General features: G+C 46.5%; 1 protein-coding gene across 2 annotated transcripts in view; it reads right to left on the bottom strand.

Moving 5' to 3' along the window:
* The window catches only part of ZC3H3 (zinc finger CCCH-type containing 3), a 331469-nt gene that overhangs the window by 108211 nt on the left and 196275 nt on the right, over window positions 1-26983 (bottom strand). For both annotated transcript variants that reach the window (XM_039522683.1, XM_039522684.1), the window contains 2 exons: window positions 23218-23411; window positions 1648-1732 (listed from right to left, as the gene is read on the bottom strand). In XM_039522683.1, the coding sequence (XP_039378617.1) occupies window positions 1648-1732; window positions 23218-23411 (279 nt within the window). The remainder of the gene's footprint in view (window positions 1-1647; window positions 1733-23217; window positions 23412-26983) is intronic.

A 26983-nucleotide genomic window follows, 5' to 3' on the forward strand; every position in this document is an offset into this window, starting at 1 on the left:
GCAACTCTGGAGCCATTTTAATCTATTATAAGCAAAGAGAGCATTGCCTGCAGTTGAAAATGCTTAAATAGTCTATGAAAGACTTCGTGTCTGTTGCACAAAGGAAAGGACAGGCACAACCAGGGTCATCAGGGCATTACATAGCTGGAATAAGCAATCTCGTTCCCTTTACACTTTGCTTTCTGATTGCCAAGGCTGATGACCTGCCGTTCACTGGTAGCAACAGCACACGTATTGGCACCCTGATCAACAGGTTCCACCAACACAACTAACATGGCTTGGAAAAGCCACCCAACTCCTTCGTTAGGGAGCTGGAGAGAAAGGGGGGAGCACAGACATTGACAATGCTAAAGCAAACTGGGCTGCATTCAACAGCCATCCAGGGCATAAGAACGGCCAACAACTGGGTCAGACCAAAGGTCCATCTAGCCCAGTATCCTGTCTGCCAACAGTGGCCAGTGCCAGGTGCCCCAGAGGGAATGAACAGTGATCACAAGTGATCCATCCCCTGTTGCCCATTCCCAGCTTTTGGCAAACAGAGGCTAGGGACGCCATCCCTGCCCATCCTGGCTAATAGTTTATGCTCCTTTCTATTTTCCTTACTAGGATTTAACTTCCACTTTTTAAAGGATGCCTTTTTGCCTCTCACTACTACTTTTACTTTGTTGTTTCGCCATGGTGGCTCTTTTCTGGTTCTCTTACTGTGTTTTTTAATTTGGGGAATACATTTAAGTTGAGCCTCTATTATGGTGTCTTTAAAAAGTTTCCACGAAGCTTGCAGGGATTTCACTTTTGGTGCTGTACCTTTTAATTTCTGTTTAACTAACCTCATTTTTGTGTATTTCCCCTTTCTGAAATTAAATGCTACAGTGTTGGGCCGTTGTGGTGTTTTCCCCTGCCACAAGGATGTTAAATTTAATTATATTATGGTCACTATTACCAAGCGGTCCAGCTATATTCACCTCTTGGATCTGATCCTGTGCTGCACTTAGGACTAAATCAAGAATTTCCTCTCCCCTTGTGGGTTCCAGGACCAGCTGCTCCAAGAAGCAGTTATTTAAGGTGTCAAGAAACTTTATCTCTACATCCCGTCCTGAGGTGACATGTACCCAGTTAATATGGGGAGAGTTGAAATCCCCCATTATTATTGAGCTTTTTATTTTAAATAGCCTCTCTAATCTCCCTGAGTATTTCGCAGGCACTATCACCATCCTAGTCAGATGGTCGGTAATATATCTCTACTGCTATATTCTGACTATATGAGGACTGTTGAAATATTCAAGACGGAGATACAGCTGTCCCATGAGAACACCCAACCTGGACCTAGAGGAAAGTCATTGTGAAAGGGGTTATTCAGAAGGGGCAGACATGTAACTTTGCATTCCGTGCCCAGGACAGGAGTTGGGTCTCAGCACAGGACACTGCCACTAGATGCAAGCTTCCAAAATAGAAACCATGTCATTTTGTCTCATTTATTGCAAACTCATAGCAGACGGCAGGAGAAAACCAGCAGCTTAGCAATCAGAAGCCCCATCGACTAAACGGCCAGTTAAACAGCTGGATATCAGGCTACTTGCACCAATATGTGCATACATCATGGGCACCCTGCGAAAGCGGATCTTGCCATTCTTTCTTGGGAGTACAGACCTTGCAATGTATCGGCTTGTAGCTGATCTGTGCAGACAGCTGGGAGGAGAATAACCGAGGCTGCTGGCTGTACAATCCAACCTTGCTGTTCAGAGAGAGAAAGAAACACAGACACACTCATTACAATTCATTCAGAGCCAAGAATTTAGCTGGAATTCACGAGACACTCAATATCTTATTGATTAACATACAGGAGGTGGCATGCAAAGTTCACACAGGGGTGAATACACTCTTTGTGGGCTTGGATGCTGCTGGTGCCTCAGGAGATTCCACAGCAAGAGAGAAGGAAACAAGGAAACTGGGAGAGGGTTGGGTTGGCACTGGAGCAAAAACGCTCTGGACCTTCATGTTGGTGTGAAGGAGCATCGCAAAATCCTCCTCTGAGGAGCAGGTTGGGTATCAAATCGACTCAAAGGACACACAGTCCTGATCTTGTAAGCCCCTCCCCTGCCTGTGTAAGGGGCACCAGTGCCTGCGGGCCCCACTATGGCAGCTCAATTATTAAGTACGCAGGTAAATCCCAGCAAGTGACCTACCCCCTGTGCTACCAAGGAAGGCAAAACCCCCACAAGGTCCCTGCCAATCTGACCGGGGCAAAATTCCTTCCTAACCCCACACATGGCTCTGAGCGTGTGAGAGAATCAGGCAGCCATGAGCCTGAGAGTCAGAATGCCGGGAGTCGCTTCAGAGCCCTCCAAATCCCTGTTGTCGCAGCCGTGGGGATGCCCCGCGCTCCCTCACGCTCAGACTGACTGACTCGTGTACGTGTACACACATAATTAAATCGCCCTTGACTGGCACATGAAAGAGGGAATTAATATCAAATGAAAAAAGGCCTGTATCTTGGAGTTCCAGGTGGTAAGAGTGCAGCTCAGTCACTCACCTGCCAGCCCGAGTGTGTTACCGAGTGAGCGAGTGGAATTTGATAGCGTGTCAATGAGCTCTCCCATCGCTCGAGCTGTCACTCGGCCCGCCGGTGACGGCATAGCCCCATCTGTTCCGTGTGCAAATAAAACGCTGGCGCAGTCGCAATCCAGGAGTGGGTGTCACATGCCTGTCTATCAGAGGCATCAAACATCCCAGCCACGGGGCGAAAATGAAAGCAGTCAGTCACTGCGAACATCTGGCCGGCTAACAGACTGATACAATTTGCCAACAACTGGATTTGGTTTTGCTGCAATCTAACAGAATATGAACCGGTCGCTTAAGTTGCAGCTGCATTTATTTTGCATCTTTTCTTTCTTTTTTTTTTTAAACTTTACTTTCTGCTCGTTTCCCCCTTCCCCCTTCTGCAGAGCCTGCCTCACTGTGGGAGTTTTGACAAGAACAGCCAGGCACCTTTTCAAATAGTTTTCAGTGTTAAAAAATGCACATAAACTAGCTTGCTTGAAAAGAGGCACTAAAACCAAAACATGTCGGAGTGGAAAGGTGCTAAAAAGTTCAAGCAAATCTGTACTGAACCTAAAGAGCAGAAGGTGTTTAGCATTTTGCAGAACCTTCACTTCTTGGGGAATTAAAAAAAGAAATCCATGTTTAACTAAACGAATAAATAAATAAAAGGCCTTCTGACTGTTTCTAGTTTAATAGGGATCCCTGCGTGAGGCTCCTGAATGTGTGTACATGGCACAAACCCTAGCATGAAGCTGAACCTACATAATGAACTGTATTTTATTCCCTGCCACAGCAATGCAGTCCCTGGAGAAGGGACACTTATAGCAGAGTAAATACAGCTCACACACTCCTTTTGAAGTTACTTGTACATTTCAGTGAGAGCTGTACTTGGAATCTGCCATGGGTATGTCTACACCGCAATTAAAAACCCACCGCGGGCGTGTGCCAGCTGACTCCAGCTTGGGGGCTGTTTAATTGTGGTAGATGTTCAGGCAAGCTCTGGGAGCCCTCCACCTCACTGGGTCCTAGAGCCTGGACATCTACACGGCTATTTAATAGCCCCTTAGCCCGAGCCTTGTGAACCTGAGTCAGCTGGCACAGGCCTGCCGCAGGTGTCTAATTGCAGCGTTACGTCGATATATCCTAAGATTAGGGCCATGAATTCAGCAAAGCCCTTAAACAACTGCTTACTTTTACACCGACGTTTAAATGCTTTGCCGAAGAAGGATGGACTTTAAGAGCATGCTTGAGTGCTTTGCTGAATGGGTGGCTAGAGCTTGTGCTGTATCTTGGGGTACTCTGGCACTGCAGTACCGAGGGTGTAACTGCAGTGAGACCATGGTACCCGTGTTAGATTAAATCTGAGGACTAGCTGCCCAACTGTGTATCCAGAATCCCTGGCACTTGTACTAATGCCGTTACCGCCGCCAGCTAGATGAAAGCTACATTTTAAAGCCTGTATCATTACACCTTCACCTGCAGCGTGGGCCCACCCTTGGTTCCAAATGCAGTAGGGGTGTAACAAGGAGAAACCACAGTTTTTAGAGGAACAATCTCTTGATTTCATGAGCCCTGTTTGCAGAAAGGATCGTTACGAATGACTGTGGCTTTGGTGATAGTTTCATAGAATTGCAGAAGTCAGAGGTGGAAAAGATTAGCCAGTGCATCTATCTGCTCAGACACCAGATGTCAGCGCAGACGATTCCCTATCACATGCTCCGGTGTTTTGTATTATGGTTGGTTGTCTCTCCTCTCCAAGAGAGGTCGGAAGCCCACTTACAGCTGCATTTTTCTTTCCCCTTTCCTCACCTGCATAATACTATCTGCTAATGAAGTGTTATTGCTCTGCAATTCTAGAGCACCTTGGATCCAATCAACCATCGCCAGGGGTCTTACAAACACCACAGAAGCGTCAAACTAAGAAACATCATCATCCCTATTTTACAGAAGGGGAAAACTGAGGTACAATGAGGGTTAAATATCTTGCCTCAAAGTTCCACAGTGAGTCACCAGGAGAGCCAGGAATAAAACTCGGGAATCCTGGCTTCCAGACCCTGACTAACCACCAGAGGCAGGTCTGTCAATTGGTCTGATTCCACCAAGGCCACGTGCTGAGCCCCAGCCCCAGCCCATCTGCAACCAGCGAACATCTTGTGAGGCTTCCAGCAGCCAGGTAAGCATTTGACTCGACAAACCTGACGCTGGGGGGAAGACAGTGGCCAGCTCTGAAGGGATCGTTCTGACATGCGACTACAGTCCAGTGCCGACACGTAGCAGCTGCGTCTCTTAGCAGGGAGCCAGTTTACATTGTAAGAACTGACTTTATGGAGACAAATGGGATTCCACCAGACAAAGCACTGGGCCTGGTGGTGCAATGCCATATACTGAGCTGCTAAGTGACAAACCCAAGATGTGGAACGAACTTGTGCCCTGGGCCACGGAGTGATATAGAAGGGGAGGTCAGGCTGCCGGGCTCTTCCTCGCCTGCTGTCAGCCAATCTGCAGAGCCACTCTCCTCCTGTCTCTCTCCATCTCCCCCCTTACCTCTCTCAGGCTCAACTTCATACGAGAGGGAAGGAGGTGATTGTGTAGAGACCTTCAGCTATTCAGAGGCAAAACAGATCTCAGCTCAGCCGCTGGGCTCTGAAGTGAAATCAGGCTGATCAAACAGGAGGACATATCCAAGTCATGCTGAGTTTTGCCAGCCAGGCACAAGGAATTGGGGGCGGGGCCTCTTATTTGGGGAATGAAAGACCCATTTGTGGGACGAATTATGCTAAATTTGAGCACTTCCTTTTGTGCACAACCATATAAGCCTACTGGAAGCCTGCACACATAGAATAGCCACTTGAATGTTCCTCATCAATAATAAAGAATTCAGGGCACTCACAGAACGTCTTTCATCCAGGAACCTCCAAACACCCTCAGAGTGGGTATTGGTTGATGATCTCATTTTATGGATGGAGATACTGAGGTACACTGAGATGAGGCGAACAGCCATAGGGATACTGCAAATAAGTGGCTCAGTTGGGACTAGAACCTAAGTTTCCTGATCTACCATTAGAGTCAGACATTTTAAAGCCAGAAGGGACCATCATGATCATCTAGTCCATTGGTTCTCAACCTGCAGCCCGCGGTCCACTTGCGGCCCAATCAGCACACAGCTGCGGCCCATGTGACCTCCTCGTGGCCATACAGGTAGTATATATAGTGTGTGGATGTGGCCCACATAATACACAGAGAGCTGCATATGCAGCCCACAATGGGAAGTAGGTTGAAAACCACTGATTTAATAGCACAGGCAGAGAACATCACCCAGTGATTGCTGCATCCAGCCGAATAAGTTATGTTTGAGCTGGAACAGATATTTTCAAAGGACACCCAATAGCTGGATTTAAAGACTGTAAGTCATGGAAAATCTACTTCTTTCTTTGAGAAGCCGCACCAATGGTTCATGACCTTGACTGTTAAATCATTTCCCGTTTAAATTTGTCGAACTTAATCTTCCAACGACGTGCTCTCGTGATATCTGGTAGATATCAGCTCCCTCTTCCCAGTGCAGGTGCTCACAGCCTGCGCTCAAGAGTCACCTAGTAACCTTCTCTTCGATCAGCTAAGCAGATTGTGCTCCTGAGGCCTCTCTCTGTAAGGCCTGCTCTTTAGATCTCGAAGGATTTTTTGTAGCTCTTCCCTGAGCTCTCTCCAGTTTTTCAACATCCTTTTTAAAGTGTGGACACCAGAACTGGACAAAGTGATCTCTCCAATGCTGCATAAAACGCCTCTATTTGATTCTCATCTGTAATCGCATGCAAATGTAGACTGTCAGTTGCATATGCATTTCTGTGCTTGCAAATCAGCTTGCTGTTTGAAGTAATTTGACCCACCAAGTTTTTGCCAAGAGTCATTATGAAAAGATACAGCTAACAATTTCCAGGTAGCTGATTTTAAATGTCTATATGAAAAAAAAAAATCTATCTATGCTATTTACACAACTTTTGTACTCTTCTAACATGCGGTCTGGCAAGGAGCCACACCATTATATGGACATTTAAAACTGTCAAGAGATTAAGGATTAAAAACGTGCTACGATGCATGAACAGTGCATATTTCCCCTTAAGGGATTTTACTGCAAATAACTAACATCCTAAACACAGAGTTACAACAACCCAGAGACATTCTTGTCTATTGCAAAAGTTAGAAAAATGTGTGGCTGGAATTTTTAACTGATAGAACAAAAACCAATAGACCGATAGCTGGAACAGAAATTGCTTCTTAGCGCTACTTGCATTTTAGAAAGCTGCCTAATTATTTACCCAAACTGAACCTGCTCTGAAAACTATTTAAAAACTGCCTAAATATTTACACAGTTGGAAACAGTCCATTGCTTACTTAATGCTCTTAGTTAAAAAAACTGCATCATTATGTATTAGCCTTTAACAGTCCGGAAGTGGGTTTAATACACTAGGCTTTTACCCAGGACAAATGTCTCAATTTTTTGAAGTGTTTCCCTTGCGCAAAAATAATTTTAAAACACATGCAACATATTTTGCAAACCTTTAAAAAAAAAAAAGACACGTCAGAGATACAATCTGTGGCCACAATCCTGCAAGTGGATCCATCTACCTAACAACGCTGGCCCAGATTCTCAAATCTGATTACTGACTTTAGGAGCCGTTTATCACAGAATCACTGAAATGTTGGGCTGGAAGCAGGGATTTGGAGCAATCAAATTTTTGAATTGCTCCGCTCCGGCTCCGCTCCAGCTCCAGGCAAAAACCTACTGGTCCGGGCTCCGCTCCAAAGCCCTGGCTGGAAGGGACCTCTAAAGGTCATCTAGTCCAGTGGTTCTCAACCAGGATCCTGGGGGCCGCAAGCAGGTCTCAGGGGGTCCGCCAAGCAGGACCAGCGTTAGACTCACTGGGGCCCAGGGAAGAAAGCTGAAGCCCCAGTGCATGGGGATGAAGCCTGGGGCACTGAGCCCTGCCACCTGGGGCTGTAGCAGAAGCCTGAACAACTTAGCCTCGTGGTGCCCCCTGTGGCGTGGGGCCCCCAGCAATCTCCCTGCTTGCTACCCCCTAGCCCCGGCTTTTATATGCAGAAAGCCAGTTGTTGTAGCACAGGTGGGCTGTGGAGTTTTGAGGCATGTTTCGGGAAGAGGGAGATTTCAGAAAGGAAAAGGTTGAAAACCCCTGATCTAGTCCACCCCATCATACCGAGGCAGGATGAAGTATACCTAGGTCACTCCTGGCAGGTGTTTGTCTAGGCAACTGGAAAGGGGTCTGACAAATCCTGAGCACCTGCCCCCTGGAAATCAAGCCCTTTAAATGTATCTCAAGTCAGTCAATCAAAAAGTGAGGCAGTTAAAAAAAAAAATCACAAAGTTTGGGCTGCTAATATTTAGTATTTACACTACACTTTTCATCTTCAAAGCACTTCAGTTATTAACGGACGCTGCCAACACCGCTGCAAGGGACAGATTGCGCCTATTTTGCAGATGGGGAAACTAAGGGAGAAAGGCCAAATAGTGGGAGTCAATGCAAGGCCAAGTACTAGAACTCAGCAGTTCCTGGCTCCCAAAGCTCTGTTCAGGAAGGGTGCCCCAGGTAAGCCATAGTCACTGCAGAACAGGCCCATCCGCTGCACCGCACATTCCACCCGCTTCAGTGACATCAACACAGCAGGTGCAGGGGCCGGGTTAATTTAGTAAACAGTGGTAATGACTCAAGTCGTTACTTTTTTGATTCTTCTCACTACTCTTGCTAAAAGAACCTGCTAATGCTGGTGATCACGGTGCAAACTCTTACACAGAGCTCGCCCTCACCTACTCAGACGTCTCTGAAAGATTCTGAAGTCATAAACCCTCCTCAATTGTGGGGGGGAAGGGGGGGGGAGGCGGCAGGGGGAAGAGAGGAAAGAAGGGGGAGAAACCCAAAGGCAGCTTAGTGCTGATGGTCAGAGGTGGAGACTTGACTACACCTGACATGTCTCCTTCCCATCCAAAGCATTGTGTGTGTGATGAAATCAGAGCTGGCCTTGCAAAATTTCTGCATATTGAGCTGTATTAGAACCAGAGATGGGAAACAGGTTCCTTCAAGTTTTAGGAACACAAAGCTGTAGCGATGGCTTTAGATCCAGGGAAAAGACTAGGGCTCCCAGGTGTAATAATTTATTCAAATAATTAATAAATAATAAGATCAGATTCCGATTTGGGCCTCTCTCTAAATGACAGGCGCCTCTCAGCAAGTTGGGAGCCACGAGCTGATTCAACAATTGGTCTAACTTCAAATCCAGGAGTAAATACTGCTCTTGGATCTGCATGGCAAGTCACGCATGCCAGATTCTGCTTTCCCCCATAACCTGGAACGCTCCTGATGTACCGATGTAAACAGATGCATATAACACTCCTTCCCAGGCGCACATTCAGAAGGCAGCAGTGAGCACAAGGGGCAAAAAAAAAAAAAAAAAAAGGCTGCTGCAGATTGCATCAAGGAACTGCATGTTAAGGAGTTTTTAACTGATTACACAAGCACAGCCGCAGTGGGCTTGGTATTTCATATCTTGCATAAGGGGCTACTGTATCTTTTTTTAAAATTAATGATTTTGTCCATCTGAGGCACATCATCTGTAAGAAAATACACAGCCCATGTAAAGGGGCTGTTCCTCTCAATACATCATCCGTACCTGACACTGCCTGCACTGGCAGTTCTCAGCGTTACCAAGCAAGTGCGCTGAAAAGTGATTGTTGTACCTAACTCAGCTGCGAGACTCCGCGCGTCTCTCCGGAGGGAACAGGAACTGTCATGTTCATTAAATGCATGATTACAGCTATGATTAATAGTGGGGTCGAGAGCCTAACGACTTTTCTTTCAATCCTTTGAATGAATCATCAGCCAAACTGCACAGTAGCCTTGTCCTGTCAATCCAGCTACTCGAGGATTTTCTACTGAGTCCATCACAAAGCATCTGAACTTTTTGGTAATTTTATTTTAAAAGGACAAAAGTCTGGATTTCTCTCTGCTTAAGCTGTTCTGCAACCACAAAACGTATTTACAACCAGTGGGCTCCAACACAGTGTTTCTCTTCCAACACCATCACATCAATGCTGACCTTTGCCCTTAAGGTCATCCCAGCAACTGTGACACAAATAAAGCTGATCAACAATCAAGAGATCCTTCATCTGTTACCCTCGTCTCCATAGCCCCTGGGGAGGGGCACTGGATAATTTCACAGACAGCCTCATGAGTGCTGTCTGGGAGAAAATGTTCAGTGTCTTATAAAATGTGTTGGCTAGAGAGCTGTATGCAGAACCTTCTTAGGGACTGATCTGAAACTCTGGAACGAACTCCCCCAGGAACTAAAGGCGCATCACAAACTTCACCACACCAAGTCCTAAAATAAGACACTCCACTAGACATGCTGCTTCTCCTGGGGCAAGACTAAGAGAACAGAAAACACATGACAGATATGTAGTCACACTGCTTAACACACTACTGGGAGGCACTCAGATACTACGGTGATGAGTGCAGTATAGGAACTGATATTGAATAGATCGGAATAGACGGAAGGTCAATTAACACACACACACACATATATACACACACACACACACAAATTGGATGTACATTGAATATTTTCCTTTTCACCAATATTAGCTGTAATTATTGCATGATATTAGCTTGGTTAATTATCAGTCCAACTATTTAGGAAGGAAAGAATGCCAGCATCCAAGATGTGAAGGACACTTTGTATACGCTAATGCTTTATATATAGGGAAATCAGATTTTCCATAGAAAAAGCTTGAGAGGAGCCGATGGAGGACTTACTAAGTCAGGGATGCCTAGCACTGGAGGAGGGTACCATACAAAGGTAACATTCCCATTTACCAAAAAAGATTGGCAGAGTCCCTTGATAGGAGCACGTTAAGAAAGCACAGCTGGTCACCACATACAGTTGTAGCAGAGATCAAGGAGCAAATGGGACAGAGATGGAACTCAGCTCTCACCTCAGGAGGCAGAATGCTCCAGGTCAGAGTGGAGGCCAAGTGGCCGGAGTAAAGGCCCCACCCTGCCTGTTCTGTGGATAGAGGACTTTGGTGCCCAGGGCTGTCGTTTTCTCCTACAATGTTTCACCAGCACAAAATCCATTTTACTTGTTTAAATCCCCACAAAGAAAGTGAAATTAACGTACCAGGAGCGATTAACACTCCGCACAGGTGATCACAGCTGACGGATGCTCCCTCTGACGGGCTTCTCCTTGGATTACCTTAATGGGCTTTTCCAAGGTTTCCATTATTTTGCCTACTTCTAAAAGGAAAGGGCTTTTGATGCAGCTCCCACCAAACTGCGCAGCTTTCATCCGTTCCCCGTACGGTACTTCTGCACCATTAAACACAATTTGTTCTGCTAAACCTGTTTAATGCATGACCTTGGCACCTAGGAAGAATATTCTTTTAACCACAATGATTCCTTTAATAGGTCACATTATCATTGTTCCTTTCTCTTCTGCTGCACAGGCAGCCCTACTCCTCATACAGCGAACGAGTCATTGCAGAGGGCTCTGGCTTTACTGCTGAACAAAAAGTTTTTAGGTTGGTGCCGAGGAAATTTATTTCTTTAATTATTATTCATTTAAGTGTGTTCCACCATTTCAGATGATCAGCACAAGCGGCTGCTGGGGGTAATTTATTTTACTCACCAGACAGCGAGAGGCCTCATTCCCTACGAGGTAATGACAAAACAAGGTAGAAGGTACCATTAAAGCCAAGCAGCCACACTTTCCTCCTTGCTGACCTAAGTGAGCTGCATACAGAGTCGTAGGAGGAGCACCAATGGCCTTAATACAAACTACATCCCGGAGCATTTTGTTATTACAGAAACACGCCTGAGATTAAGTTAATAAAAAACCACTTGTTTGTTTCCAGGTTATTAATATTCTGGCTCTGGAAATCTCTGCAAGGAACCCCCAAACCACCCAAGATGCTCAGGATTTCAGGGCAAACTTCAAACTGGGCCACATGCAGCCATAAGATTATTATTTATGATGGACTACAAAACTGCAGGTGCTTTTAGACAATTAGGTGACAAGGTCTCTGCCCGCAAGAGCTTGCAGTAAGGGTACTGTCTCTAGTATATCGCATCATGTTGGAATAAGATGGCGAGACATCAAGTTGGCTGGAAGGATGCTGAGCACAATTTACCACTTAGCGTAGACCAGAGCAAGTCGGGTTCAGCCCTGAGTCAGCAAACCCTGATTAAACCCTTCTGGGATCAGTTCAAAGCACAACTGCAGGCTCGGGAGGCAAGGCTGAGCCCAGCAAAAGTGGTGCCAAAGAGGCCTGCATGAGGCTCTGCAAAGTGAAATCACTGAAGGGCGAACGGGCCTCCCTATTTTCAGCTCTTCCTACCGTATTTAGGAGCTTGCAACAAAGCCTCTTTCCTCACTCCGACACCAGCACAATTCATCAGGCTTCTCCCCAAAACTGAAATGTATAAGAAATTAAAGGGGTTTCTTGCTTTCTGCCCGGTACCCAGCCTCCTGCAGGTATGAGACAGCCTATGCAGTACGTACAATGGCTGTGGCTAGGAAGAGATGCGGACACCTGTTTATATCACCAACTCAAGGCCAGAGCTGGAAAGGCCTCCATGCACAGAGTTCCCATTGACTTCAACTGGGGATCTGCTAGCAGAGAGCTTGTAGGACTGCACCCTTACAAGTTAGCCATCTCTTGCAGCCTTGAGGGTGGTACTAGAGACAGATGAGCACTGAAAGGAAAATCATATTGGACTACAAGTCTTTTGTGAGATGGCTCAGCGTTAACACCAAAAACACTGTGCCCTTACATAGCACTCTACATCCATTTAGCCCTCCCAGAATACCCCCTCCCCAGAGGTATTATCCCCATTTCACAGAAAGAGAGGCAGAGAAGTTAGCAAATTGCCCCAAACCAGCGGTAGTCAGCATCTGAGATGGGATTAGAAGAAGGAATCGTGAGCTCACTGATCAACTGTGCCGGCTCTGTGACTGAGGGGCTGGCATCGTTCCTGGGCTCAGAAAATCAGTAAGAGCAAAAATGCAGGTATTGCACTAACAGGCACAATGGAGGCCAGGGTGATATTTAACAGGAGCAGACATGGAGCCCACAATTCCTTTGCGGAAAGTGTCTCTGCATGTCAGAGCAGCAACTAATAGAGCTTCATAAGAGGAAAGAAAAGGGGGCAAGTCGTGGCGAAAGCACTCCAGCTCTCGAAGGGCTGGCCTGAAGCCAAGGAGCGAACTAAAGTATGGATTGTTCACACAAGCCCTCGGTGACATCACCAGCTTGGCTGTGGTGCTGAGCACTTGATCATCTGTGCAAATGTGGAAAGTGCATTTCTGTGGCGCTCAGCACTTCTAAAATGAGTTGGTAAACAACCAGCAGATAGTGCACTTTCTACAGATGCATTCTTCCCTGCTACGGCAGCTGACAGCTTGGCTCGGAATTTTTTTTCTTCCCCTTCCTTTCACCCGAGTATGGAGTTCTCCTGCTGGGTTTGAAATAATGTTTATTATTATTAGTCATCCTCCTCTGGCACCATCCAGCTGAGGAGCTCAAAGTGCGCTGCAAATGGTAATGAGTCTTGACTCCTTAATGCTACGGGGGGAGGGGGGGCAGTATCATCCTCCTCCTTTTCTGTATGGGGAAACTGAGGCCCACAGAGGGGAAGCAGCAGGGCCAGTGTGATGCAGCGAACCCATGGAAGGGCTGGGAATCTATCTAGGTATTTACCCAGCACCTGTGTACTATTGGAACATACCCAAGTATTTATAAATAATACATTTTCCCTCTCTCCTCTTTCCCAAAGTGTGGGAGAAATCACCTTGTTGCTAAATTCTCATGATTTTATTCTGAGTCTCGTGATATTTTCTGTTTTTCTTTTAAACTCCAGCTCTTGGAATCTTCCCATGATGGTAGAATCTCAGCCTTCATTAAAATGAAAAAGATAACTTTCTAGCCTTTGTGATTACAGAGAAAGGCTTGAAATTCAAAAGGCAAATAAAAAGAACAAATTAAAAACAAAAAACAAGAACTCATGACTTTTCTAGTCCTGACTCATGATTTTGGACCATGTAGGGTGGGCTGTACTGAAACAGCCTGGTTCAGTCTGGGGGAAGATGCTAAAGGACTAGAAACCATATCTTCTGACTCCCAGGCTTGGAAATCTATGCCAAATGTTAACTTTAGAAAACTCTGCGAGACATCTATAGAGGAGATAAGTAGGGTTTAAAATCTTGCACGGTTGGCCAAGAGGGGGTTCTGGCATGGCCCAGAAGCCAAATCCAGCCAATTGACTTCTGTGTCTTTCGTACACAAGTCAGGCCCATGGACTAAACATCCCAGCCTGCAAATCTGCATCCTGAGCAACGTGGAAATGGAACATTGCATGCTGGGACTGCAATCCCCATCCTCTGCCCTTCTGTATTACAGACGAAAGGGGTTGCAATCTCTTCCCAACCAGGTAAATTAGGTGCAGCCCTCAAGCTGCTGTATCTAATACGTGCTCCACTGGGTATAGTTTGAGTGCTCCAGACCCATCACAGCTCTACCATCTTGTTTTGCTCTGAGTCCTTCCTTTTGCTAAGCTCCCTCTAGTGTTCTCCTGTATGTACTGCATATATTCCCTCTGGCTCTATTCAATTAGCATTAACTACAACAAAAGGGGCCATTTCTCATTAATCACGTTCTGCCTATAATTGCCCTTTAAACAAAACTGCAAGCATTGGCCATTGCTTCAGTTCGCCTCCTGAATTTGTAGTAGGGTTGGGTGGGGACTCACTCAGTCGTATCTAACAAAGGGCATCAAGTGGGTAAATATGGACAGGGGGACTTTACAAGGATGAGACCCAGAAACTAAACAGTGCATGGAGGAGAGCCTGAAATCAGCTTGCCAGCCACAGATGCCTCTGTGCACCTTCAATTCCATCATGTTACCAAGAGCTTTAACTGTAACCAGGAGCAGTTCTTTAATAGATTGGGGTCAGGGCTGCTTTCCAGACAAAGTCAAACCTTAATTTTGTTTCTGCTGCTTTCAATCTTGTACCGGGGTTGCTCTTTTTTCCTTTAGAATTTATGAAAAAAACAAAGGGTACTTTTCCAGGACCTCTTCCCCATTTCCACAATGGGACATGGAAATTCCTTACGTGCCTCAATTTTGTTTTGTAAGATGTGAAAAGAGCAGAGGCAAGGTTCTTTGTGAGCAAATACAACTTATCAGCCTGTCCAATTAGAGACACATCTAGCTGCAAAATATGTGGGTGTAGATTGTTTTAACCTGCTGCCCAGTTCATACTCCTTTGTTTCAGAGGAGGAATTGAAATCATCTCTGTACCCACCACTTTGAGGTGGCTACTAATGAAATGAAATGCAGTTGTCAAGAAGAGCCCAAGGTTAGAGGTTTGTTCGTTTCTGATCGGCATGCCTCCAACACGCACTGGCTGCCACGGAGTAGCAGAGTGACTCTGTAACCAGGTCAGCATTTTTATTTGCATGTTTTCCCCCCTGAACCGTTTACCCCAATGGTCTAACCATGCTACATCCATGTTCTGATCTGTGCTGGCAGATGGATCTTGTAAGAGAATTTTGCTAAGCAAACAAAAAAGAAAGCTGAGAGTGATGCGTGTGGTAAGTGCATACACACACACACTGAGCGTGGTCATTGAATCCACTCCCTTTATAGGCATAGCCTATCTTAGGTCAACGAAAAAATCACATTTGTTGAGAAAGAGCATTAAAATGCCACTACAGTCAGATGAGGGTCTAGCATAAAAATTGCATTTTCCATACAGCCTGGAGATCAGATCTGTTGACTAAAAGACTTGATCTGATGACTTCCCCACACAAACATGCTTTTTTATAAGCTTTCACTTCACCAAGGCCTGCCGAACCACCACCACTATGGGATAAGATGGTCTGGTCTGGCTTGTGCATCAGCAAAAGAAATGGTTATGTATGTTCCAATTACAGATATTTTGACTAACAGCACTAATACATGAGCCAGGAAGAACCCAGCTTGGGTTTCAGATCCCAGGCTGAATTTGCAGTTGGCAATGGAGCCAACAGTGCATTAAAGTTTATCATGGTTCTGTTCATAATAGTTTCAAAATGCGTCCTAAACTGCTGAACTCTTCTACTGATTCCAGGACAGGAAAACTGGAATAACTTACCAAACCAGACAAGGGAAAGAAACTTTGAAGATATATACTCACTACAGCCTAGGATATATTAAGATTTCAGGACAAATGCAAAGCTAACTATACTATCTTCATATGGCATTTCTGTGACAATCAGAACCACAGTACTGTATCTGAGGGTTATCACTACTTTGCATGGTCAGAACTCTGCACTAGTGGATTTTCAGAATGAGAAATTATGAAAGGTGAATGGAAAGTTAGAAGGGTGAGAAATGATGGTATGATAGTTAAGATACAGGACTGTGGGGCACAGCTCTGCCACCAACTTCCTCCATGACCTTACTCACACTTTGGCTAAAGTTTTCAAATGTGGGCACTTAATGTGAGGCTTCCAAATTCATAGATATGTCAGCACCTACATCAATGGCCTGACTTTCAAAGGCGCTGAGTGCTTGCCTACTTGGAAGGGAGAGCGTGTGGAAGGGTAGTTAACTATTGTCTGTAAAGCACATTGAGATCTTTGGGTGAAAGGTGCTATGTAAATACAAGGGATTATTATTATTGGGTTACAGGTAAAAATTACACAATTATTTCACCATTAGCAGGAGAACGTTTGCAGAGCTTTCATGAAAAATACAATGCAAGTGAGACACTCCTGTCCTTCAAAATGATCTTTTTCTTGCAACGAGGAGTGGATTCCCCCACCCAGGTCCTCAGTATTATTGCAAGGAACAACTGAACAGTAAAGCAGGGCTTTACATGGACAGGACTTCTCAATCTTATTATTAAAGTCTTCCCCAGTGAGGCAAAGAAAAAAAAAGGCTACCTGAGACGTTAAGGAGCTTTCATATTGCTTAACAGTATCCCTGTAACTAGGCTTGGGAGGTAGCTAGGTAAGTTTACCGCAATGGTTTGAGCTAACTGGGTTTCCGTTCCTCCCGATGTTCATGCTGTTTCGTCAATAAACAATCTGTACGGAGTTACTGGTGACTTCTCACCTCTAATACTGCAGGGCACTTCACAGGAAGGAAACGGAATTCTCTGAGCTCTGGGGAGGCCTCTTACACTTATCCCCCCCTCAAAGAGCTCACTGTCCATCTGCGCTCTGTTTGTACAGCACCCAGCACAGTAGGGCCTTGATCCAGGACAGGGCCTCCTACATGTTACTGTAATACAAATAAATAAGACATCATAATACTAAAGGGAGGCTAAGGGAACATCTAAAAATGGGATTACGGGTGAAAAGTTGCAATTCCCTTGCCAGAGGCCACACCTATACAAGGGAATTTCACAAATGACTTCCTCCTGGGTTCACACCAGTTGAGCTGCACGGGCAGGAGCTCTAGTGGCTTCTGATGTTTTAGCTGCTGTATTGATGACAAAGCCCTGGTCCAGGAGAAAGGGGGGACAGGTCTTTCTCTCACACTCCCCAGTCGCTCTCCTTACCAGCCTCGACACACCTGTTTTGAAAAAAACTGCAAGGGATTCCTAAGAGTTGTTAGAAGTTTAATGCTCCTTTGAGAGCTGGAGGAAAGGGGAAAAGGTGGATGAAATCCAGCACCGTGCAGGTGTGATTGCACATTCAGGGAGCCGTGAGCGAGGTGCACTGAGACGCCACGGCATTATTGGTGGCCAGACTTTGCTTTCGGTTCCCTTTGTGCAGCCTCCGCTGAAGTCAGCGGGACTATATGGATGTAAGAGCAAAATCTGGCCCTGGTTCAGTGGTATCTATTCTAATGGAAGGGTGCGATCTAACAGCCATTTCTAGCTGTGCAGACCAGCCCTTTTCTTGCCTGTGCGCATTCAGTTCAGGTTTCGGCATAAAGAAACCCACATACCCACCCCTTCTCTGCTCTCCTGCCCAAAAAGTGCCTGGCACAATGCTTACCACGCTCCGTCTTCATGGTAATGAGGTGGATTGCAGACAAGCAGGAGTAAAACTCCTGGTTTCCCTCTCACTTAGGGAGACAGATGACTTGCTTTATCACTTCTGGCAGCCTTGTGATTGGCCACTGAGATTGTATAGGGCTGGAACACACGCAGCCCCAAGACCAAATTCTAACCTGCTCCAGCGGTTAAAGTAGGCATTTGGCCTGGAAAGCAGAAGTGAATTGGAATGGTCCAGCTGCCTGGGGGGGGGAAAGGTTGGCAGAGCACATAACAAGACAGTCTGAACAAAGCAGACCTAAATGATACTCAGTAACTCTTGCCCATTGCTGTCATACAGTGGTGGTAGATGACATGATGGAATGAAAGGATCACAGAGTGGCAACAGTGCGTACAAAGGGAGGGACTCCTGGATAAAGCAGTAGCCTGCCTGGTTTGTTTAGCATTAACTAGCTACTGAAATTCAATATTTGGCTTCTTGTCTGAGGCAAACACTGAGAAAACACTGCCTTGAACGCGAGACCTGTAGCACCCGCTCCCAGCGCATATCGCACTAAGTAACTCCTTCTCCCGTCTGTTCTTTAGATTTCAGCGTCTGCTCGCTAGAAGCTACTCTGGCGCACAGCACAAGATTAGTGGCCCATCTGATTTGCAGGTAGGGACATGTCAGAATTTTATCATAACTCTAATTGTAGCCATGACTGGAGGAGACTGACCCAATAAATTAAGACGAAGAGCAGAATCACAAGGCAAAATTATAACCCACCTTAAGTAAATTCCAAGCTATTAAATTGTCAAGAGTGTTTCCCATCTCCTTGCTAGCCCAAAATATACTATGTTTTGCACTGAAAGGGAACTGAAAAGCTCTCTTTTAAATATACCTTTTAAAGTGCTTAAGATCAAGCTTAAGCAGATGTGTGGAGTCTTATATATGACAAATAAATACGATTTTGCAGCCTGCCAGCCCCACCTGTCCTGAAGGAAGGAATCCTGATATTCAATGGAATTCACCCTTTCCAAGCAGGAGATAATATGGCTACATTTCAAAGGAGGGCTGAAAAGTCACACAAAGAGACAGAGCTACAGGGGTATAAACTGAATGGTTCAAATGGCATGGGTAAAAGGGCCATTCAGAACAGAAGGGATTCAAAACTAAGGGACCTTTACTAGTATTGAATTCCCCCAAATCAGAGATCACCCACTCGCCCCAGCATTCACTGTACAGTGACTCCTCACTTAGAGTCATCCCAGTTAACGGTGTTACGTTGCCGATCAATTAGGGAACATGCTCGTTTAAAGTTGTGCAATGCTCCCTTCTAACGTTGTTTGCAGGAAGAGCAGCCCATTGCAGCTAGCTGGTGGGGGCTTGGAACCAGGGTGGACCAGTAGCTCCCCCATCAGCTCCCTGCTCCCCTAAGTTCTCTGTGCAGCAGCCACCCAGCAGGCTAGCAATTGCCGGCAGTTCAGCTGTCCCTCCCCGCACTGCCATGTGCTGCTCCTGCCCTCTGCCTTGGAGCTGCTCCAGGGGAGGGGGGAAGAGGAGAACTAATGTCAGGGTGTCCCCCTCCCCCCTATAGTGTCCTGCCCCCCACTTACCCCTTCTCCATATAGAGCAGGGTGGGGACACGACAGGGGTCAGGACTGAGAGAGCTTGCTGGTCGTAGCTGCTGTCTCCACTTCCTGATCTTTTTAAAGGCAATGTACTAAGAGTGGCATCAGGGTACTTAAAGGGGCAATGCGCATCTCTCTCTCTCTCCCACACACAGGGTGTGTGTGTGTGTGTGTGTGTGTCTCTCTCTCTCTCTGCCACGCTGTCTCCCCTCCCTCCATTTGTCATGCCTTGTAGAGTGTGAGGCTACATTAACAACGTGTTAACCCTTGAGGGCTCAGCTAGTTCATCATTTAGCAGTAAGGCATTCCCTGGAAATATCCCACCCTCTTCCTTCACCACCTCAACCAAGCTTCACAATCAGCACTGCTGTGTACAGTATTAAATTGTCTGTTTAAAACGTATACTGTGTATGTACACACACACACACACACACACGTGACAAAGATTTCCCTTTGGTTTGGTCTATAGTTTGGTCCACCTGCTTCCCCCTTCACAAAGTTCCCCCATACCTTTTCCCCCACACAGTAGCAAAGTGACGAGTCAACAGCTTACAGGCGGGATCAAGTGCTTTTAAACCAAACAAGAACCTGTGCGTGTGGGTGCAGACTGCAGCAGGGAAGACACTGTACAGTACTTGCCTGCGTAGCCAGCCACAGGGTGGGTCTCTGTCCTGAACAGGCCCAAGTTGTGAAAATGCCAGCTACAGCTTCCCTCCCAAACTGCTGGCCAGACTTCTTTTAATGCTCTCAGAAGGCAGATTACCTGGAAACGATGCTTCATCAACTTTCCACCCCTCTGACCTCCTCAGCAGCATCATCTCTGGCATTATCTGCACACTTCTTCATTTCCCATCGGCAGGGCCTGGGAAGCTAATCCCTGGTTTAAGCTAAATCTCCGCCCTCTTCACCTACGGAGATGATGTGCCGTAAGCATTTCTCATCGCCGCGGTTACTTCTCCAGCCTATCCCTAATTTCCCACTCTCAATTTTTTCTCTCCCACATTTACGGTCTGCATGTAAGCTGGGGGAGGGAGGGAGGGTGTTTGTCTCTTTGTTGAGATGTTGCCATTTGCTCTTAATTTCTGCCCATTTTTAAAAACTTTCCGAGGCTGCTCAGTTCTTCTGCTGACAGGATTTTTGTGCCTATTCAAGGCTCTCTCACTCGCTCACTCTCTAATCCTGTTCTTTATGGGTTTGTTTAACAGCACTGGCTGCCAGCGTCCCTTTTAAATATTTCATTTGCCTTGGGCTTTTGCTCTCTTTTGGGTTGTTTTCAAGGGAGGAAAGAGGGAAATTAGATGTAGATTGATTTTTTCCTGAGTTAATTTGGACAATAATCGATTCCAAAGATTTTCCTTCACCTCATCCTGCACTTCTGTGAAGTCGGGGGTTGTGGGCGCGCTGCCGAAATGCCACTTTCAGATACAGTGAGAGAAGCATTTCAGTTCTGTTTACACTGTAATCCGCAGGCCCCAGGTGCTCACCAACTTCTTGTTTATCCTACCTCAGTTATTTCCGTTGACCAAGAGAAGGAAGAGGAAAAACCCTCCTAAAATGATGGAATGTTCCCCTAACTATGCCAGGCAACAGAGCTCTATGAGAGCCTCTGGGAACGTCTCCCCTTTAACTGATTCCACTCTAGTTATCCCAGTCAGTGTCTGGACAGTTGAGATGTCCTCCCCTCAGTAGCCTAGGCCTTTCAAATAAGCTTACTGTATCCACTTTCACATGTCCTGAGCTCTTTTTAACCTGTCAATCTCCCAGTGTTTTAAATTATATTTAAAATTAAATCCTCGCCTTTGTATCAATTTATAAAATCATAGAACATTCGGATTGGAAAAGACCTCAGGAGGTATCTAGTCCAATCCCCTGCTCAAAACGGGACCAACACCAACTAAATCATCCCAACCAGGGCTTTGTCAAGCCAGGCCTTAAAAACCTTTAAGGATGGAGATTCCACCACCTCCCTAGGTAACCCATTCCAGTGCTTCACCATCCTCATAGTGAAACAGTGTTTCCTAATATCCAACCTAGACCTCCCGCACTGCAACTTGAGACCATTGCTCCTTGTTCTGTCATCTGCCACCACTGAGAACAGCCAAGCTCCAGCCTCTTTGGAACCCCCACTTCAGGTAGTTGAAGGCTGCTATCAAATCTCCCCTCACTCTTCTCTTCTGTAGACTAAATAATCTCAGTTCCCTCAGCCTCTCCTCGTAGGTCATGTGCCCCAGCCCCCTAATCATTTTCATTTCCCTCTGCTGGACTCTCTCCAATTTGTCCACATCTCTTCTGTAGTGGGGGGACCAAGTCAGATCCAAGTATAGTAACATTAATTTATACATCCACCCTCCATCTCTCCAAAACTCAACCCTCTCCCACCAAAAACTCTACATACCAACCATTTGACTTAGTCGAGCTTTATCACAGTTAGCAAGGCAGAATGGTGCAGTGGTTAGGGCACTATCTTCGGACTTGGCTGTGCTGCTGTAAGGTCTCTCCGTCAGCATAATTCAACCACCTCCAGTGAGCGGCAGTAACTATGTTGGCAGGATAGCGTCTCCCGCCAACATAGCACTGTCCACACGTTCAGGGGTGCATGTTTTTTCACACCCCTGGCAGACAAAAGAGCCAGTGTAGACATAGCCTCAGTGTCTCTGTGCCTCAGTTCCCCACCTGTACAATGAGAAGGGAACTTCACAACACCTCAGTGTTGTTATGAAGATAAATACATTACAGACTGTGAGCAGCTCCGGTATTACAGTGATGGGACCACCTAATGGTGGAGGGATAGTGATGGGTGGAGGGATAGCTCAGTGGTTTGAGCATCGCCCTGCTTAAACTCAAGGTTGTGAGTTCAATCCTTGAGGGGGCCACTTAGGGATCTGGGGCAAAAATTGGTCCTGCTAGTGAAGGCAGGGGGCTGGACTCGATGACCTTTCAAGGTCCCTTCCAGTTCTAGGAGATTGGCATATCTCCAATTATTACCTAAATACTTGAGAGAGACAGCCAGATTATCCCTGACTTTCCTTTATGACAGTGGTTACAGAATAAACACCTGCTGAGCACAGATAGAAATGGAGGAAAATGCACAACAGGTCCTCAAGCCCTGGATTGCTTAACAGAAGTACATAAGACTAGCTGTCAAATACACCTGGGATAGGAACACAGGCCATTCTAGACTAGGATACTGGTCAATCTAGGTTTATCATTTTACCTCCAGCAGTAACCAACAGCTGACACTGTGATGAAGACGGGAAACCAATGTGATTGGGACAAATATCTCTAGAAGCAGTTAACAACCACGGCTGATCTACTTAGATCAGTATTAAGTTTAATTTGGTGAACCCAACAGATGTCTTTGAACTGGATGAGCCATTTACAGGCAGCACTATCTTAGGCAGCTATAGGGTGCCCATCAGAGTAGTATCTCGGCACCTCTGGCGTTTAGGAGAATGGGATGATATCACCTGAGTTCAGGCAGTCTTCCCTTTGTCTGGTAAACAGCTATGGGTAGGGTGACAACCAAATGATAGTTCAGGCACATGCTCCTGCAGGATTCTGATGCGTTTGGGAAGAGTTAAAATAGTCACACCGAGTAGCAGAAAGAGTGTCTGGGGAGAAGCAGTAGTTGCGGAAACACTGCTGGGCTGGCGAGCTTTAATACAAAGTGGCATCACATCTCTGTAAGCCTCACCCTGCTCTTACCATCTCATAGCCCTGTTCAGGAACATCCATATTTCTCATTCAGTCTGACTAAAGGAGGCAGTATCCATGGCCTGCATGGCTGCATTAGTTCGCTTCTCTCCCACTTTGATTTCTGGTTTTCACTGGCCCCTTGGTGGCTGGGACCCTTCAGGAGCAAGCGGGGGACAAAAGCGCAGCGGAAGGTGCCACACGATGGAGTTGGAGAGACATGAATGCGGACCTATGTTGCTCAGTTTGTCTCACCGGGAATTCACACACACCGATGTGCAATCTCTCAGCACAGAACACAGAGGCCTTGTCATCACCTACCTGTTCTACTGTGGAGCTTGTTACTCAGGTCGCCACCCCTGACTGGGGAGCTGGTGGTTTTGGAGAGCTTATTGGCTGACACCGTGTACATCACGCCTCCTATACAGCAAAAGCCTTTGTTCCTCCATCTCGGCTGTAGCTGCTGGGATTTGCCGCCTAGGGGTGACTGGCGCATTTGGTTTAATGCCAGAGATCTGCAAAGACAAAGAAAGGCCACAAATGGGAGAAGACGTGAGCTTGGTATCCACTCTGCTTCAGATTTCATGGACAGCCCGACAGATGGAGGGAGTCTCCAGCCCCACCAAGGGCCACTTGCTGTGCTACCTGGATCCTTCCTGCTCATGCTCCGTACTACCATAATGATGGAGAGCTCTAAATAACTAGAGGAATCAGGGGCTCTCTTCTCCTGCAGGCCAGAGGAAAATCATAGGTCCCCCACTCCTCTTGTTTAACATCTACTGACTACTCACTTTAAGGCCCTTCCGCTCCTCAGCTCAGGACACAGTACATCTTCATTCCTGCTTCCCTACAGGCCTGAGAAGCCCCATCCTCCCCAAGCCGGAATAGAAGTTTGGGGGAATTGCTGCTGGGAAGTGAACTCTGGGTCTTGAAGCTGGCTGAGGGGCACTAGGGGACATCAAATGGCTTCTCAGGGCACCCTGGCTTTGGTTGACCCAGCCCTGTTCATTGTCCCTAAATATTGCTGACTGATACCGTGGACCTCCCACGCTGAACCCAAAGTACAGCTAAAACCTGGGCTGTACATGTGGCTATTAGTGCATGACAGCATATAGCACCTCGAGGTTTCTGTGTGCCTTCTAAATACAGAGCCAACTTTACTGCTACCAAAATACATACATGTGGACACAACCATCCCAGTGAAACTGGGCACAGGAGTGCTCAGCTGCCCACTGGCTTGGAACATCCCGTCCCTAGCCCTGGCTCATGGAAGATCCATAGCTGCCAAGGGCAGGAAAACCAAGCTCAATGGTTCATTTAAAGCCAGAAGTTGGCTCTCTCTGAGGAGCCCCCTTTTCCAGGTTGTCCCTGTTCTGCACCAGTGCTGGAGAAGATGCCCTCTCTGCAAACTCTCCCCAAGAAAGGATGTCCCTCCTAGCCAGATGGAAGTGTTGGGGCAGCCCAGATGGGGCCGGCAGCCCAAGACCCATCTGCAATCATAAGTAGCTGGCAACAGATGTAGGCCTGGAATTCCACAGACAGGTGGGACAAACAGAGACCGGATTGTAGAATCATAGAATAACAAGGTTAGAAGGGACCTCAGGAGGTCATCTAGTCCAACCCCCTGCTCAAAGCAGGACCAATCCCCAGACAGATTTTTACCCCAGTTCCCTAAATGACCCCCTCAAGAACTGAACTCACAACCCTGGGTTTAGCAGGCCAATGCTCAAACCACTGAGCTATTATGTCCCACTACTTCAGCTGAACAGAGTCTAACCAGAGTCTTACTGGAGCCCTAAAGCTGTAGGAAAGTGATCCGTAAACTGTGGCCCTTCCGCACCTCTTTAGGGCCTTACAAGTGGTTCTTGCAGGGCCTGCACGTCTAATCAGTGCTCTGCCTAACACCAGGCACAGACACTGACCTGCCTAGGGCCTACGTAGCAGAGAGCGGAGACTGGGAACCAAAAGACATGGTAGCACGGACAGCTACTGGGACCAACTTCCCAGCCCCTCTGCTATAAGACTCTGCTATAAGAGCAGATCTTGCAGCCAGTGAGAGGGATGAGAATGGAGTGACACCCCTTACTTCCCAGCAGCCAGCGGGAGCCAGGTTAGCACAATCACATGGCCCTGGTGCTTTTAGGACACTGGCGTACGATTAATCTAGGGCCTGTTGACAGTTGCATGAGATGAACAGCCGCTGATAAAGGCTGTGAACTAATACCTTAGTACCAGCTCTACCCTCCGTGTGCTCATCACTGCAGGAAACCCTTCCCGTTGACAGACTGACTTTTCCTACGTGATGCCAGCTTGCATTCAATCTGTGTAAAGCCGTGCGCCTCATTTTTGTACAGATGCTGTTATGCACACAGAGCTGTTGCGGCCAAATCAAATCCACTCAAATATCCAGTCCTCTTAACCATTTACCACTAATCCAAACAGTAATTTGTTTATGCAAATTACAGCTCTAATTTTGTATTAGTACAATTTATGCTCCTAATGCTATTAACAGAACGTATATATAAACCGCGCATTACTGAAGAATATCTGTAAATTAAGGCCTGGCATCCTATCAGCAGGACGCAAACCCTGGGAGCATTACCTTTAAATGAAGATGTGCTGCAAAGAAAGAGAATTGTAAAATGTAATAGTTACATTTATTAGTGCTTAGTTTGACAGTCTATTCATTTAATATGGCTGTTGCCATTGGCTACCAACCTTACATATCTGCTTGCGAGTTTCCACAGACACAGAGCGGGAGAAACCTTAGAATGAACGGTTATGCTGCAGCAATCTGCAATCGGATTCTTTGGCAAGCCCTTCAATGTGCCTTTGGGACGTACTCATCTTATTAAAGGTCTAAAAATCTGTGTTTATAGCAAGGGACTCACATGAAATGGAGAAAGGAACTTCCCTGTCATTCTTGTACAGTGAAGTTAGCATTTCTAATGGGGCTACAAACAGCATAAGCCCAGGTGGGATCTCTGACTGGACAGACAGGTGTGTGGGGATTGGATCGTGATGCAGAATGAAAGCAAGCGGCACCTGATTTCCTCCTGGATTCTCTCCACGGAGCTTCTCACCTCTGCCATCTTAATGTGCAAATCTGTGATACAGTGAGAAGGACGACGGCCCAGTGGTTAGAGCAGTAGCCTGGGAACTGGGAAAGCTGGGTTCAGGACCCTGCTCTACCACAGACTTGCTGTGTGACCTTGGAGAAGTCACGATCATTCTTTGCCTCAGTTCCCTGTGTGTAAAATGGCGATAAATGCGCTTCCCCACCCTATGGTGGTGTTGTGAAGATAAATGCATTAAGATTATGAGGCACTCCATTACTATGGTAAAGGGGCAATGTAAGTACCCCCGATAATAAGCCTGACTATGTCAGGTTACAGCCTAGCGATCAGCCTGCAGATGGGAAACAACCCCTATCTTTTGCATTTCAGAAGTTTGTCAGCTTGGTTCCAATCTGTTTTCTCAGCTCATCCATACCAAAAATCAATGTGAAAGTAATCTTCTCTCTAGAGAGATCTAGTTCCACTGGTCTGTGGGGAACAGGATTCTTTAGAGATCAGAGGTGTTTGGTTTGCATGATGTTTGGTTCTTAAGAAACCTCTCTAACGTCACAAGGAGATCAATGCAGAGCATGAAATTCACAAGGCCTGGCAGGAATGAACCTCATCTCCTCACCTCCGAGCTACACTACACTGCAACGTGTGCTCTGTGGCACCCCCTTGGTGGGGCATTTGGAAGCATCAGCTAGTGCAGGATGAAGCTACTCTCCTTTTAGGCAGGGGAGATAGGACACAGCATAATAATCGCATGTTAATCCCATGCTCTTCCTGGTGCAATTCAAGACTTTGGTCAGCCTCTAAAAGGCACATAGTGCCTGCCTCAGGAACCACCTTAATCCCATCATGGCAGGGGTAGACAGCCATGGCTTTGTTGGTTGGTTCCCAGAGTGGAATTCCAAGGAACTGCGGTAAAGGCCTCTCAGTGGCAGGGCTTCAGCTGTCAAATTCACTCACAGCACAGACATATCAGAGCCAGAGATTTATCTTCAAGGTGCATCTATTTTGTGTGGGCC

Source organism: Mauremys reevesii, linkage group 2 (assembly GCF_016161935.1).
Source record: "Mauremys reevesii isolate NIE-2019 linkage group 2, ASM1616193v1, whole genome shotgun sequence".
Classification (NCBI taxonomy): domain Eukaryota; kingdom Metazoa; phylum Chordata; order Testudines; family Geoemydidae; genus Mauremys; species Mauremys reevesii.